This window comes from Doryrhamphus excisus, linkage group LG17, assembly GCF_037039965.1.
Source record: "Doryrhamphus excisus strain RoL-2023G ecotype Guam linkage group LG17, RoL_Dexc_Guam_v1.1, whole genome shotgun sequence".
Classification (NCBI taxonomy): Eukaryota; Metazoa; Chordata; class Actinopteri; order Syngnathiformes; family Syngnathidae; genus Doryrhamphus; species Doryrhamphus excisus.
The window spans coordinates 10228687-10246288 of NC_136373.1; the positions used below are offsets into that span (position 1 = coordinate 10228687).

The 17602-nt window shown below is 40.8% G+C and overlaps 1 protein-coding gene across 5 annotated transcripts in view; it reads left to right on the forward strand.

Moving 5' to 3' along the window:
- Positions 1-17602, forward strand: part of LOC131136849 (vasopressin V2 receptor) — a 34790-nt gene that overhangs the window by 11946 nt on the left and 5242 nt on the right. For 2 of the 5 annotated variants that reach the window (XM_078797667.1, XM_058084138.2), the window contains exons 3-7: positions 1743-1811; positions 1899-2122; positions 9883-10128; positions 10223-10369; positions 14623-15136. In XM_078797667.1, coding sequence (XP_078653793.1) covers positions 1745-1811; positions 1899-2122; positions 9883-10128; positions 10223-10369; positions 14623-15136 — 1198 coding nt within the window. In that variant the 5' untranslated portion in view covers positions 1743-1744. Of the gene's footprint in view, positions 1-843; positions 2123-9882; positions 10129-10222; positions 10370-14622; positions 15137-17602 lie in introns of those variants that run through there. The other 3 variants (XM_058084137.2, XM_058084136.2, XM_078797666.1) reach the window with 2 other exon arrangements.

The window sequence follows — 17602 nt, forward strand, 5'->3', positions numbered from 1 at the left end:
CATGCTTTTATTTTGTTGTTCTTCCTGTGTTGGTCTGTCCTGCGCTTCACTTTTACTTTCCCGTTCTACACGCACCTGTTTCTAATTTAATTCTTGTATTTAGTTCAGCTAGGTGCGTCTAGTTTTTGTTGGTGCATTGTTGGTTGTTCTTCATGCATGGCTAAGTGTTGTATGACAGTGCAAATAAAAGCTAAGCTTTTTCCTGCACCATTCGCTTCTATCTCTGCATCCTGGGGTCGCATCGCAACACCCGCATGACGAACCGTGACACATGTTGTCCTTGTGAATGGTCTCACATTGGGACCCACATTCTCCGACGGCCAAATGTTTGAAAATATGTACATGTTGAGTAAAACATTACACATAATATATGTCCAAAGTTTTTATTAAGGAAATGACGAAGGTCATTTTCTTGAAATTATACATCTGTTGTGTATTACATATCCGTGATCTACTTTTGAGGACTGACCCACAGGTTGAGAACCACTGAAACAATGAGAGTCATTTTACTAAAGTTATTATCTCATAGATTGTTGTCCAATAATATAGTATATATAATATAATGTATATTATCTGTGATTGGCTGGCGACCAGTCCAGAGTGTACCCCGCCTCTCGCCTGAAGACAGCTGGGATAGGCTCCAGCACCCCCCGCGACCCTCGTGAGGAAAAAGCGGTAGAAAATGAATGAATGAATGAATGAATAATATATAATGTATATTATCTGTGATTGGCTGGCGACCAGTCCAGGGTTTACCCCGCCTCTCGCCCAAAGACAGCTGGGATAGGCTCCAGCACCCCCGCGACCCTCGTGAGGAAAAGCAGTAGAAAATTAATGAATTAATGAATAATGTATATTATCAGGTTTGAAAAATTATTTCACAATTTTTTCACGCTGCTGCACTTCCCCAAAATCCCCACAGGATGAAATCTGTTCTAAAAAGAAACCCAGATCTCTTAAGATCCATATTTAGCTGCCCACTCTTTTTTCTTCACCGACTTTCAACCTTATCTGGGATCTTTTCCTTTCCTGGCCCGATATCCGTAATGTCCTCATCATCTTCCTTCCATTCTCCTCCCGGACTTTCTTCTCGTGCGCGTTTATTTGACCAAGCCTGTACCCAACCTCTCATGACTCCGCTCCCGAAATGTTCATGTCAGTGCTCCATGACTTTTGAGCAATTTATAAATAAAAATAAACGTTGCATTTATTGAGCTTGAGAGTGACATGGGGAAGAGAGAAAAGGGACAGGATGCATGCGAGAGATGGATAACGAGGGAAAGGAGGAATGAAAGGGAGTCAGCATGGAATGAGAGTGGAGGTGAAGGAATAAAAATGGAGGGATTGAGGGAAAATCTCTTCAGTCAACCTTGAGAAAGTATGAAAGAGAAAATAAACCATGCCGGACTTGCGTCATCCAGAATAGGTGGACAAACACACTCGGTCCAGACTTATTAAAAGTGGAGAGGTAATAATGTTGACATGACAGCACCATCGCTGCCCTTCTGGCTCTTGCGTCTGCCTGTCCAATCGGATCAAGACACGGCTGTTTATAGCAAATGCAATCAAATAGTGCAGACACAATTAACGAGGGCATCTGTGAGGCTTTTGGAAAGGCGGACGTGACACTTGGAAAGTGCTGATGATTGAAAACAAACCACGACTTTACACGTTTTCACCACGTTCACAGACAACTAAGGATTCTATTATCTTTCACACATGACCGCATTGTTGTCTTGCAGGAATGGAAAGCATCAGCGTGGAAACGGACTGGGATGCTTTAGCCCTTTCTTCTGTGGTGGTGGCAGGAAGTAACAACCTCTCTTCCACATCTTTGCGTGAACTAAACTATCCCAACGGCTCCCACAGCAGAGGATCCTTCTTTGGAATCTTTTCAGAGAATGGCTCACACACCACCCCTCACACGCTGCCCCAGCCTAGGGTGAGGGACCAGGGCCTGGCCCAGGTCGAGATCGCCGTGCTCGGAGTGGTCCTGGCTCTGACCACACTGGGGAACAGTTTTGTGCTGTGGGTGCTGCTCCGGAGGAGGAAGCACAATGCGCCCATGCACGTCTTCATGGTCAACTTGTGTCTGGCGGACCTGGTGGTGGCATTCTTTCAGGTCAGTTCATGGGTTCTTCACGACAATACTTAACCTTTAACCTGTGAGGTACCAGTGTTTCCAACCTTTCTGTTCCTCCCTCGCTCAAGAAGATGTTCTCAAAAGAATTTAGCAGGCTTTTTTGATTTAGAGCAGGGGTCTCAAACTCAATTTACCTGGGGGCCACTGGAGCCAGAGTCTGGGTGAGGCTGGGCCGCATCAGGTTTTCAAAACAACAAAACAAACGCATTTTGTTAAAAACAGAAAGAAAAATAAATCAATAAAGTGCTTGTGCTTCTGCTATACCCTCCACTTTTTCAGTGCTTTGGTTCCGCTTTTCCACGAGAAAAGCTCTGATAAAACATTCCACTGTTCTCAAATATCTTCATTTTTATTGTTCTACACAAAATAAGATGAAGAAATAAATAAACAAATCAAATATAAAGAAAATCAATCAATCAGTAATAAATGAATAAAATAATAACAAAACAGCAAATAAGAAAAACTTAAGAAACCACATATAGTTGGTGGGAAGAGAAACATTTTTTTCATATTCAAATGAACAGTATTAACAACCTTTAACATGAATGAAACGTAATAATTTGAGCCAATTAGCAAGTTAGCATCATACTCAGTTCCATCTGGGAGCAGCGTCGTACTTTTTTTTTTTCTTCTTTATTTTGAACATCATCCAAAGCACAACAAACCAAATATAAATTGACACAAATAAAAATACCTATGTATATATAAACATACACATGTTCGAAAGGGAATGGGAAGAAGTCAAGACTTATCTAGTCCCACACCCCTAACCACCCAGATTCCAACCTCATCCCAACAAAACATATATTATTCCTTGTCTACCAGAATGAAAACCCCACATCCAACCCCCCTCACCCAGCTTGAGGCACCCAACCATGTGCCAAGAGCAACCAGTTCATTACTAGTCATCGTATCGTACATAGTCCAGTACAAAAGAAAGAAAGAATGTAACCACTGCAACTATACAGTCACCACACCAGTCATCACAAGCTAACATGGATATAAAAAACATCAATGTTATGGTATTGTTTCAGTCAGATTGAAAAATAAATGTGAGAGAAAAATATTCTTTACCTACCCATATTAAGTACCTCAAATTAAATAATCACACTTGAGTCTTACTACTTCCCGACTACTTTAAGCACATGTTTGATGAGCTGCTTTATCTTCTGACTTGTATTTACACTTTTATTCCAAATCAGCGTCATAAGCCTGTAGCTTCACTGCTAATAGAATGTTGGAGTTGTTGTTGGACCAGACGCGTTGACAGCATTGCCTTATTTATTGATTTGGCGCCGCCATGCCCATCTACCAAATTACCAAATTGCCACTGTGTGGGCTGCGCCACCAAAATTAGAGCCCATTGTTCCAAAATGTTCTACTTCCAACAAACATCAATGTTAAAGAAAGCTTTGGACAAATACTGCTAAACTTCCCCCTTCTATTTGCTATGAAATTAATATGCAGACTTAAACCATAGCCATCCTGAGTGGACAAAAATGAAGTCTATTCAAATTGAAAAAGGGAAGTTGAATAGTTTTGGTCCCAGTATTGACCCCTGGGGTACTCCACACGAGGATGTCATGCTTTTGTCAAATCCACTTGCACTTGTACACTTCCTATGATCGATAGCATTCGTGATTTCCTCTGTAATTAGAATCAATAGCATGGAGGTAGAGATGTTAGCTCTGTATCCATACTTACTTTCTGCTAGCATTGATGAATTTGTCCTACCTGTTATTGAAATGTACGTCAGCGGTTCCACGATCTCGTTGACTACCCTTTTTATAGTTTCCATTTTGATTCCATTACAATCAGTTGATGCTTTTTGTTTTACAATTATTGACAATATCAATTATTTCCTCTTTTGTCACACCATTGAGAAACATAAAATTAGGATTCCTTTCTATTGTTTCATTCCTTTCCTCCCTTGTCCTGAATGTTGGAATTCATTCTTCCAGTTTTGGACCAATATTGACAAAGTAGTTGTTGAACCTTTCCACTATTTCATTCATATCATGATGGATGTTTCCAACCATGAAATAACGAGGGTAGTCTGTCTTCTTGTTACTTTCTAATAATACTGTTGTGGTCAACTTATAAGTCTTATATTTTCTTTCTGATTCTTTAGTCTGTTGAGTGATGAATTTCCTGTATAGTGTGTTCTTCGTCTTGCAAGCATTAGTAAATCCTTTTGTCATCCATGGATGGTTGTTTTTATTTTGCTTCTTGGATGTTTCTCTCCAGGGACAGTTCTTATCATACAGCTTCATAGAAGTATGTAGAAAGTGTTCGTGTGCTTCATCCACGTCTTTGGCACTGGAGGCACACTCCCATTTTTCTTCTAGATCCTTTTGAAGGCGTTGACTCTGTCTTCTGAACGTAGTCTTTGGACAGTCTTTGTAGCCTTCATCAGTCTTTTTTTATAATGATGGTTGCATGTCGTCAACACTGGAAGATGACCACTGATGTCTTCAATTAGCAGGCGACATTGGGGAGTATATTGTTGATTAAGGCGGAACAGCGGTCTGGTCATTCTGGGAAATTCAAGCTGTATATTGTGTCTGTAAAATCATCAATGAACTCGTTCTTGTGTGGATTCAGAAGATCAATATTGAAGTCTGCACATTAGGGCTGGGCGAAATGGACCAAAAGTAATATCCTGATATATCTAGGTAGAATTGTCACGCCCTGTGTGGTTTCCCAGGTGGCAGTTTGTCTATGTTCCCTGTCTGGGCTTTGGTTTCCGTTTTGGGCACTCTTATTTTGTATTGGACTTCCTGTTTTCCCGTGTCTGCCTTGGTTGTCCTTATCTCCCACACCTGTCCCTAATTTGTGTCTATTTAGTTCAGGTGTGTGCTTCTCCCCGCTTGGGATCATTATAGTTTGTCCTTCTGCTCCCTTTTTCCCTTCTGTTCTGTTTTCCTGCTGCTGCAATTATTGCAAAAAATAAATATTTTTCCCTGCATTCGGTCCTGCTCTCTGCATCCTGGGGTCGCATCGCAACACAGACATGCCGAACCGTGACAAGAATATCGATATGTGTGCAAAGTTTTATTCAAATGTAAACAATCTGATAGAAAAATAGCCACTGTAATAAAATAGTATATTGTCTTTTTAAAATAAATACAGAAAAAGTTAAATATAATATTTGATCCTCAGTGCAATCGTGCAGTAGTCCCTGCAGCTGGATTAGCGCCATCCATCTCACGTTCCCACTTTATATTGCAACCTTTCTATCCTCTTTTTCGCTGTTCACTCCCGCTATGCAGCCTCTCCACCTTCATATCTCCGCTGGGATATCCGATCACTCGGCATAGCTAAGGGATGCTAACAGCTGTTCCTGAGTGTAAACAATGGAACAAGTGGCAAGCTACAAACGTAACAAGATGAACATCCATAGATGCACCCTTGCTTAAGGGGTCGTATGATTCAATAAACAATAAGGAAGGAATAAATAAAGTACTATGAAATACTAAAAACTGCAGGAGACACAGAGCTGTCGTAACCAGCTTGCACTAGGGTGGCGCCATCTTGCCTCCCCGCATCAAATCCAGTCTATATGGATATGAACAATATGCTTGTTTTTGATACGTATATTATATATCTATATATCGCCCGGCCCTACTCCACATATGAAAGTAGTTTTTTGACTATGGTCAGTATTGTCAATAGCAGACGACATGTTCTTTATAGTTCAGTTGTTTGTCCACATACAGAGCGACTCCGCTTCCCCACGAGTCGTTCTTGTTGATGCAGGTCATCTCGTAACCTTCCAACTCAAAGTCCACGCCTTTGTCCACGTTCAGCTAAGTTTCCGAGATTGCGTTCCTTGAATATGTACAAATATTGTCGGATGTTGTCATAATTTGCGTACATGCCTCTGCAGTTTATGTGAATGATTGACAACTTGTTGTCGATGTTAAAGGGGACCTCGTATGCTCATTTGTGGACACTTGTAATGAGTTGTGGACTCCTATAGAGCAGCTACACACAATAACCCGCACAGAAAACTTTTTAGATTTTCCGGAATCTGCACCTATTCCAGCTGTATTTCCTGTGATTTGTGCTTCCCGCCAAAACGGTCTGTTTTAATTTCTTCCACTTGTTCTGATCTGATTTGCTTGGTTTTTCCCCAGTGTCCAACCAGGAACCAGACAGGGAGGGGGCAGTAGACCTGTCCGTGTTGTGGTGTCCCCTTTTTAAGGGGGTCTGCATGTTTGTCGTGCTGCCGTTGTACGGCTTCTTAACGCGGCATTCTTTGCAAATGACGGATGTTTTATCGAGCTTCCCACCGTTCTTTGAGAATCCGTAGTGTTTCCGAATGTGGCAGGTTGAGCGCTTTTGCGCTTCGACCTTAATTGGCATCAGCTCTTAGGGCTTGATTGCGAGGCGTTGCCAGGGTTATTTATGGGTCTCGATGGTGTGCTCTGCTCTGTTGTGCCATCGGCAGCAAATGTGAAAGGTAGGCATAAAATCCTTGGTGACGGCGCATCATGTGACCGCAGCCGTGATTTGCAGCGGGATTGGTTGTTGGCAACCTGGCGTGTATTTTGGAGGGCTTGCAGGAAGTGCAGTGTCGGCTTCTTCCTCTTTAGGCTAGGATTGCATTGTTAAGCTACCTTCGCTCCGGTCAGCTGCTGATGCTTTGTACATCTTTTTGCCCTGCTAACCGAGGTTAACATTCGCCCTGCTTTGTCTGTGGTAGCTGTTGAAGCCACAACCACGTTTACTTTCTTTTGGGTTAATCAATTCTCTTTCTTATATGGTTTAATTGTGTATCACTTCTTGTTTACGGTTTCCTTTTTTTAGTGGTTTTCATTCCTCAGCGGCTGGGAAGGAATACAATCCCTGGCCCCGCCCACAGCTGAGTTTTGTTTGGGTTTGGTTTATATAGATTTCTTTAGTTCAAATTACTCCTGTTTTGTTTAGTCTGGTTGCTGCGCTCAGCATCCTTGTTCCTACCTTTTTAAAATTTGTTTTGGAGTGGTCCACCGCATTAATTTTGTGGCCTATTTGGCACTCCGGCTGTTTTGATCTTTGTGTATATTTTTAACTTAGAAATTTTAGACCAATAAATGTATTAATGCTTTTGGAAGTCCGTCTCTCATCCTCTGTATATTGGTGTGATGAACTTGTGTGACCTTGAGTGTACTATATTTCTTGGGGTGTCATTCCCCAGGTGGTGTTATCGGACAACTTCCCCTTTGTACCCCTCCATTAGCTCGCCACACAAACATACCATTTAAATGTTCTGGGGGGTTAAATATAGAAACTTCCTCACTGTTGCTTGTGTGCGAACGTCCATGCTGTTTTACTAGTAGTTGTATGTGCCTCATGGCTTCCGTACGTATTCAATACAAAACGCAAAATAATGATGGTGCATTCACTGCACCTGGGGAACAGCATTCATTCATTCATTCATTCATTTTCTACCGCTTTTCCTTTTTCCTTTGAACATTGATAAAACGGTGACATATATCAATTGTTTTCCACACCCTTACCACAGATACATACATGTAGAAATGTACATATACACCTACAGTACATAAGTACTTCCTCATATAACTCATTTACTATTGGTTGTATTACAGTCATGGTGATGTCAGCAATAAGATTATAGTTCTTGCAATTCTGTGTTATTGCCATTCTGTTAACTATCATAACGTTTAATATTTTCATTACTACTATTACTACTATTACTACTATTACCACTAATATATTACTGAAATGAAACAGTCAAACATTACTGTGGCCTTTTAATACTTAGTCCCTCTCCATGTTGGCCTAGTATAACCATCATGGATATTTGCTGATGTGCTGTTTCTGTTGTTCTGTTATTGTCGTTGCAATTGTTGTTGTTTCTGTTGTTGATGGGTGGAGTAGTCATTTAAGATTATTGTTACTTTACAAGAATTCTACTCATGAAAAATGAATGTGCACATACCAGTGATGGTATCAGTTGATATCAAAATCGAAAATTGAGAGTTGGACAATGTCGTCATACCGGTTATCGGCAATAAAGCCAAAATCGATCATCTGTAGTATTAGTATTTGGGCTGTAATGGTTATTCGGATAGTTAGAATACTCCATTTAAAAAAATAGTCAAGTCGTTTTTCTGCTTCGAGCAATCGAAGCGGATGAAAAAGGAAGCGGGAAGTAGGAAGATTGAAGAGGGTATTAAAAGCAGCAAAAACTGAAAAATGCTAACGAGGAATTTTAACACCATGACGTGTATCCGTTGTACCGCCTTTCACAATTGTTACTCATCGTATTTTAAGGTGCTATGTGGTGTAAGTTGTGTGGAAAGGTTTTTCTCATTTAATTTACTTTAGTTAACTTCTTAGTTCGTGGCTGAGTGACTAGCGGTGTCATTGGCTACAGTTTTTGTTCTGTTCCCTTTATTTCGGCTGTTTTTTCCCCAAATAGTTGTCTCTGTTTGTTGTTGTTTAACGGGCCCTGGCTGTTTGTCATATTTTATTCCACATACACCATTTCCAAAATATTTATATTATGGTAATGGTAATGGTTTTATTTCATTTGAACATGCGTCAGATTACAATTGAGTGCATCCCATAATCAGTTCACAGTTCCACATTAGACCATTTTATTTCAACATAATCTTTGTTCGCTTGCTTCATTCACAGCAGTTCGACTCCATCAGGAACTGTTTCTTCTGCGTGCAGTAAAATTGCTTATACAGTCATCGAATTAATCAAAAAATTTTTGACCAGCCCTTTTTCTTCAATTTCTTGTTAATATTAATGGCTGGTACCACTACAAGTATGTTACCTGAAGACTACAATGAACACAACAACATGGAATGCCTCAAAGCGCTGTTTCTTGCAGTACAATGCCATAGTCATTGACGTAAGATATTAAAGATGAGCGAGTACACTGCTACCTGTATCTGTTGGCAACAAGGTGGCAACACTGCCACAGCATAGAAGTGTTTCAAATGTACTTCTTCCCTGAGATCATATTTCTCCTCTCTTGTAGAGAAGTATTGGATGACATTTTTAGATAATTGGTTGTTTTTAGCCTTATGCATTATTTTAGCTGTTTGAAGATGAACTATATCAGCAAGTTTAAGTATTTGTGATTTTAGAAATAATTGGTTGAGAAATGTGCGAATGGCACAAGTTCTTGGAAGAAGTTCTACGGGAAAACGATTTGATGCTTGACTGGTCTGAATCAGAGGAAAAATGAAGGAGTGTATATAGGTACCAAAAAACTGGAGGAATAAAAACTACTACTAATAACTACCATTACTAATAATAATAATAAATAGAAATTTTTGTGGAGGGACCATCTGTCTTGATTGTAATACGAATTGGTTGAGAAATGTGGCAGAAGTTAGAAAAATGGCCCTATCGAAAATCTTTCATTTTTTCTGTGGAATTTTTGGAAAACCTGGGAACTTTTTCCCGGGAAGTCTGGGCTTCCCCACTGAGACTGCTTCCCCCATGACCTGGACCCGTATAAGCGGAGGAAAATGGATGGATGGATGGATGGATGGGAACTTTTTGAAAAACTGAAATGTTACCGTAGATGGTGCGAACGATCTGACCAATTTGATGCTTGAATGGTCTGAATTGGATTTAAAAAAATGAAGTAGAAAGGTACCAAAAAACTGGCGGAATAAGAATAAAACTAATAATAATAATATAAATAAAAAATGTTGTGGAGAAATCTGAGGAGTCCTTACCAAAACGAATGATCCATCATGTGTGTCCAGGTTCTTCCCCAGCTCATATGGGACATCACCGATAAGTTTCAAGGACCTGATTTCCTGTGCCGCACCGTCAAGTACTTGCAGATTGTGGGCATGTTTGCTTCCTCCTACATGATAGTTGCTATGACGGTGGACCGGCATCACGCCATCTGCTGCCCGCTGCAGGCCTACCGTGGCGGGGCAATGTCCCGTTGGAACACCCCAGTCATGGTAGCTTGGGGCCTGGCACTCGTACTCAGCCTTCCACAGGTAAGGACTCCCTTTCTGTCATAGACCCGTGTTGTCATAATAACAGTTCAGCTGAAGTGACAGTTATGTACCCAATGTCTCTTTGATCTGTCAGGTGTTCATCTTCTCTCGTTCAGAAGTAAGTCCTGGGGAGTTTGAGTGCTGGGGTCACTTTGCCGAGGCTTGGGGACTCAAAGCCTACATCACATGGATGACGGTGGCAGTCTTTCTTTTGCCCGCCCTCATCATCACCATCTGTCAGGTAAAACTGGTCTAAGATGGTCTTAAATCCTCAATCGGACGATTTAAGACTTATATAGGATTTAAGAATCTTAGTATATTAGTATATAGTATAAGTGTTACATGAATATAAGAATGTACAGAGGTGGTTTATTACTGAATACTACAGCAAAGACGTTGAAACCCTAAAGGCAGTAGCATCCATCATAGCCTTAAAACAAGCCACACTGCCCACTAGTGTGAAAGAAGTATGATACTTGGCCCACTAGTTTTCATGCAAGAGGAACCTCTGCAGTTTGTAGCTGGAGGCTGAATCCGAAAATGGCAGACTACTTTGTGTTGACACAATGCTGTTGGTTTAGCTGAATATTTAACAGTACTTAAATCAGCTTAATGTCACGGATAGTTGGCTGCCTTGAGGTCTTGACAGGGTTTAATGGAGGAGATTGATTTGCTGAAGGGAGAAGCCCAAAGAGAAAGAAGTTGGCAAATTTTCGAATGCACTGCAAGAGTTATATCTTGAACTCCCGCTTTAAGCATGTAAACACGTAACACATAGACATCATTAGTTATGTTTTTGTCAGCTAATGAAGAGCTGTCTTTGACAAAAAATGATCATAATCAAATCTTTCATCGTCAAATCTGATTTGTTACATTTTGTTAGTGGACGACTTGTCAATTTTTTTTTGGAGCACAGCCAATGGGGATCCCTTCCAATAAACAGATCTCATTTGCGACTGTTTCCACCTCAACCAATTAAAACAGTCAGATACACAAATAAACAACAAAAAGTACATGTATTTATTTGGGACAAACATGGTCACTGTCAGGTGGCATATCAAACATCAAAAAAGTACACAAAATAAGTACAACATGGCTTGACAACCATCAGTTTGCCAAATCTCAGTTAGCAACCTAATTTAGTGGATTAAAATTTAGTTGGTATCACAGCCTTACCAATTTTAAATGATACACTATGTTGGTTGTTGTCACGCAACACAAGTTGCTCTTTACTTCCTTGTGGTCGTCTATAACCTTTTCAAAGTACTTCCACATTTTAGTAGCCATAATGAGCCTATAGGTCCATCAATGTTACGGTTGGCCCAGCAGTCACCTTGGATTTTATTAAAAGGGATCTGCTATGCTCATTTTTTGGCCCTTTGTATTGAATTGTGGACTCCTATAGAGCAGCTACACACAATAACCTACACAGAAAGCTTCTGCACCTATTCTCGCTGTATTTTTTGGGATTTTGTGCTTCTCGTGGTCTGTTTTAATTTATTCCACCTCCGGACCTCCTCCAGGCACGCCCACCAACACTGTGGTTGGTCACACTCCCGAGTGCTTAAAAGTACCTCCGGTTTGTGCCGCTAGCAGCAAACTTTATAGGACTTGATAAACGGTATAGGAGTTGAAAATGAATGGAGGTTTATCTTTTTAAAATGATTTCAACATTTGCCGTATATGATCCGGAGGTAGCGACTGGACAGTCCGAAGTTTATCAAGAAAAGAGGTTACATCAAGACGTCTCTCAATAGTAAGTAGTTTTAGCATCTTACCATGAGGTTTTCTACAGGGACTACCAGTCTTTAAAAAACTCGAGTAGAGCCACAGATTGTGGTGGGAAGCAGCAGTTAGCAACCCTGCTCCCTGTATGCACACTCTATAGTGCTACACAAACAACTGTTTTTGTTCCATGACTTAAATACATTTATAGGACACTGATAAACTGTTACATCCTGCTGGCCCTTCTGACTTTTCCACACGACCAAGTAATGTTGGAAAGGCGTAGGGCTTCAGCAGCAGTTTGTGGGCTAGTCCAGCTGCATAGTGGCCCATGTTCACTAAACAGTCCATGATGAAAATACATTTCTTTGGCTGGTAGGGAATCAGGAACTCCAACCACTTGCGCCTGATGTTGGCGTCTTTAGGTGGCTTTCCCTTACATACAAAGAAACACTTTTTAAGAGATAAGATAAGATATGCCTTTATTCGTGACATTTTGCAGCCGGTCTTGTAATGCGACCTGCAAGGTGAGGCTAGCCAATGTTACTCAAAGGATGCACACATCAGCCTACAATGAAGTCATTGTGAATGAGTCACTTCAAAAATTTGGTAAAAAATTCCACCCATTTTCTATCCTGCTCGTCTTCATTTGTGTCAGGCAAGCTTGAGCCTATCCCAGCTGAATGCCGCATAGCTGCTCTATAGGAGTCCACAACTCAATACAAAGTGCCGAAAAATTGTCCCATTTAATAATGCTGGGCAGTGTTTCATATCAATTGCACATAAAAGAAGATTAATGATGCATAGCATCTTACACAAATATGACAATGTAGTAATGAAATTGGTGTTTTGAGTTTGTGGGGGGGACACGTGTGAGAGTTTGATAAGGAGGCTGCATTTGGTGTAATGTAGCAACCCCCCCAGCAGCCTGGCTTGTTGCCCATCTATTTAAAGAAAGATATTTCTAGGGTCTAGCTATTTCCCCCAATTGACACAACACTTGGAGGACCACTGCTGAGAAGACTGCCAGTCAAAGAACTTCCTGCCAAGGAGTGGAGTATACCTCATATCAGCCAAACATAGAATCTCTGACCTGTTTTCGTGATCCAAATCCATATTGAGAGGCCTCTTTGGGCACTTTTTCACAATTCATTCATTTTCTACCGCTTTTCCTCACGAGGGTCGCGGGCGGTGCTGGAGCCTATCCCAGCTGTCTTTGGGCAAGAAGTGGGGTACACCCTGGACTGGTGGCCAGCCAATCACAAGGCACATATAGACAAACAACCATTCACACTCACATTCATACCTATGGACAATTTGGAGTGGCCAATTAACCTAGCATGTTTTTGGAATGTGGGAGGAAACCGGAGTACCCGGAGAAAACCCACGCATGCACGGGGAGAACATGCAAACTCCACACAGAGGGATTAAACCCTTGTCTCCTAGATGTGAGGTCTGAGCGCTAACCACTCGTCCGCCGTGCAGCCACTTTTTCACAATGTTATGAGCCATTACTTTCACTACAATGAGTGAGAAATTGTTGTGTGGCAGTAAATGTTTATTGAGTTCATTCTACACCCAAATGAGAGAATAACTTTGAATTGAAAAGATAAAAAAAGAAAAAGATATTGATATTTATAAAATATTGATATCAATAAAAGATATTTAATGAAAAAGATGAAAATGTATGCAGCTGATTTACAGCTGACGGTGAAGTCCAACACACCCTTCGTTTCCTGTAACCCCCAAAGCAGAGATGCTAACAGCATCACTTGCTGCTAAATGTGGTGCATGTCTGTATTAACATTGAGAGCAGAATCCATTTCGATGAGCGAAGGTCGCTGTGATTGACTGTTTCAACTCATTATTATCACTTGCTGTTATATTATTTTGTCGTTGGGCTGGTTTAAACGATTATTTTTGAAATCGATTAATCTAGAAAATAGTTTTTCGATGCAGCCATTAATCTAACGATTCATTTTTAAATGTGATTTGAGTCAATTTCGATTCAATTATCACTTATCTCCCCATAATTTGATTTATATAGCATTCATTCATTCATTCATTCATTCATTTTATCCTCACGAGGGTCGCCGGGGAATCAGCCTCCCTGGGAAAGTCTATTCCAGGGTGCTGGAGAGAAGGGTACGACCTTTGGTCGAACATCTGCTACAAGAGCTTCAATGTGGTTTTCGTCCCAGTCGCAGAACACTAGACCAGCTCTACACCCTCATGAGGGTGCTAGAGCGTGCGTGGGAGTTTTCCCAACCGGTCTACATGTGCTTTGTGGACTTGGAAAAGGCATTTGATCGACTGAGACTGCTGCCTCTGAGACCCAGATAAGCGGAAGAGAATGGAATTGAATGATCCCACACAGTACTAATAATTCACATCTAGCATTACAAAACTAGTCTGCTCTAGTTGGTGGACACGTTCCTCTAGCAGGGAAAGCCTCTCATGGAGAAGGGTACAAGTAGTGCATGAAGCCATGCTTGCGTCTAGTTGGTCGGCTAGTTTTAGGAAACTCAAAAAAAAAACTCTGCTTGGAAGTCCAAGTCGACAGGGCGAGCTTGGTCTGGTTGGTTGTTTACTTTTTGAAAAACTAGAAGAAAAAAGGCTATCAGAAAAGGTCTGCTGAAGGTCCAAGTCAACAAGGCTAGCGAGCATTTAGATGAACAATACTATCTGCCCCAATGGCTGGAAAGAATATAAAAATAATAAAGTAAACTGTGGTATCCAGTATTCATGAAAATATTGACATTTTTTCAGATAAGAATCTTCCGGGAGATCCACAATAACATCTACCTGAAGTCAGAAAAGATGGTAATGACTGAGCTCAGGAGGAATGAAATCCTCTTCCGCTTCCACAGCTTTAAGAAGGAAGAAGAGCGGGCCAAAGAAAAGGGGCAGAGGACGTCTGGTAGATCAGGGCAGCACTTGAAGGCTGTGAATAACACAAATAATAAAAGCCAAGAGGGGGAGTCTTACGACTACGTTGGATCCACGGCATCAACAACATCACACATGGATACTCAACTGCAGCCAAACCGTGCTGATTGCCAGGAGTCCCACACGCCCTACGAGGTGGGCTCAGGATCGCCTCGCTGCTCCCTTGATTATGCCACCCCTCATTCTGGGACAGCTCCACCACCTAGCATCACCAAAGCCATGTCTAAAACAGTCCGAATGACGCTGGTCATTGTGCTGGTCTATACCGTCTGCTGGTCCCCTTTCTTCATTGTCCAGCTGTGGGCCGCCTGGGACCCCAACCCTCCCAATCAAGGTTAGTAATAAACACACGGCAAAAACAAAATCTCATCAGCACCATATTAAGTGCATAAGTAACAAATTGGCATACAGTGGTGTGAAAACATTTGGGCACTCCTGATTATTTTCAAGATTTTCCTTTATAAATCCCTGGTTGTTGGGATCATCCATTCCAAGTAAATATATCATATAGCAGACCAACACATAAATAGATGAGAAGGGAATTTTATAGGATTTACAGAAAGTCTACAATCATTATTTAAACTAAAGTAGGCAGGTGCCTAAATTTGGGCACCCCAACAAAAAATGACATCTATATTTAGTAGATCCTCCTTTATTAGAACTAAATGCTTCCAATGAGGGTCTGGATTCTGGTTGAAGGTATTTTGGACCATTCCTCTCTCCAAAACATCTCAGGTTGAGTGAGGTTTGATGGTTTCCAAGCAATAATAGATTTTCAGATTTTCAATCATATTTCGGTCTGGTGACTGAGACGGCCATTCCAGAACGTTGTACTTGTTCCTCTGCATGAATGCCTTAGTAGAATTGGAGCAGTGTTTAGGGTCATTGTCTTGGTGGAAGTATCCAGCCAACTTCAACTTTGTCACTGATTCTTGAAGACTGTTGGCAAAATTCTGCTGATACTGACTGGAATCCATGCCACCTTCAACTTGAAGAAGATTTCCAGTACCTGCACTGGCCACACAGCCCCACAGCATGATGGAACCACCACCACAGTAGTGGGTAGCAAGTGTTTGTCTTTGAATGCTGTGTTCTTCACCTGCCATGCATACCGCCCCGCGTTATGTCCAAATAACTCCATTTTAGCTCCAAATAACTCGGGACCTTAACTAGAACTGTGCCTGTGGTCTTCCATTTCCTCACTATGTTCTTCAGAGTGGAACCTGACAGCTGAAATCTCTGAGCTAGCTTTTGTATCCTTCCCCTAGACCATGATGTTGAACAATCTTTGCTCTCAGGTCATGTGACAGTTGTTTTGAGGCTACCATGGTGCTACTCTTCAGAGAAGATGCAACTTGCCATTGGCCATCTTAAATACCCTTTCTATGATTGGCTTCACTTGTGTATGCAGGTCAAGGGCCAATGAGCTTACCAAACTAATGTTGTGTACCAATAATTAGTGTTAAAGGTATTCTAACCATTAAAACAACAAGGGTGCCCAAATTTATGCACCTGCCTACTTTAGTTTAAATAGCGATTGCACATTACTTTAAATCCTATCAGTAAATCCTAGACCTGAGTTCGTCTGCTATATGATATATTTAACTGGAATTTCTGATCCTAATAACTTGTGTTTTATAAAGGAAAATGTTGACAATTATTAAGGGTGCCCAAACTTGGCAGACTGTACAGTGTCAGTCTGCCACTTTATTTGGTTCTGCACCAACACCTAATGAGTTTTCAACAAGCACACAAAGGGAAATGATTACATAAGGTATAATCCAAGAACTGCATCAAAAAGTATTGACTGACACTTAATTCAAAGCTGTTTGTTGTTCTTCTGTTTATAAAATAACAATAACATGTTACATTGTTACATGAAGACCTCTTTAACTGTGTCACTCAAAACTGATAATAAAGTGGACTGTCAGTCTAAATGATCTAAATGATCATTGATGATCTATAATAATGCCATTACAAGGACATAGTACCAATGGAAGAGTATTTTCATTGTTAAAAGATTGAAATGATCATAGAAATTCCCAGATGTTTTAGATCAATGAACATTGTAACTTTCTGGAAACACATGTTTCAAAATCAGATATTCAGTGTATCACAAAGTCCAAAACAATGTTTGTTTTGAAGAACATCCAGGGAGCTCCCTCGGACAAACTCTACATCGGCCCATTTTTAGGACACAAACAGCACGTGTTGATGCCAAGTGGCAAGTGTGTACAGCTTTTATATTGTTTATATAGTGTGATGGTGTCCTCTGATCTGAAGCTAAAGACAAACAGCAGACATCAGTAAATAACCTGTTTATGTTCCCCGCTGATTTGTAACCTGACCAGATGTCCACATTTCATAAACAATGATCCGCATCGGCAGCTTGCAGAAAGAAATTGCAGGCGGGCGGCCGTCGAAGGACAAGCCAATAGTATTCATACGCCAGCCTCAGTTATTTTGAAGTGACCTTTACCTTAAACTGAATCTTTTTAGCTTCTCATTTGTTGTACCAAAATGTGAACATAGAAACAAATATTCTCCAGACACTGGTGCTCTTGATTGGTCTGTATTCTAAAATCATTTTGCTCTCATTTGTTATCCACAGTCAGTGTGACATCATAATTTTTCTGTTCTGTAGAATATTTGTTATTGTAACAAAAGACACAGAAGTAATAGTAAAGATACTAAGTGTGATGATAATCATAGAATCTGACATCACCAACATTACTAATGAAATATCAAGGAGAAGGCGACAATACAACTAGCGCAACTAGGGATGAATTAAGTATGATCT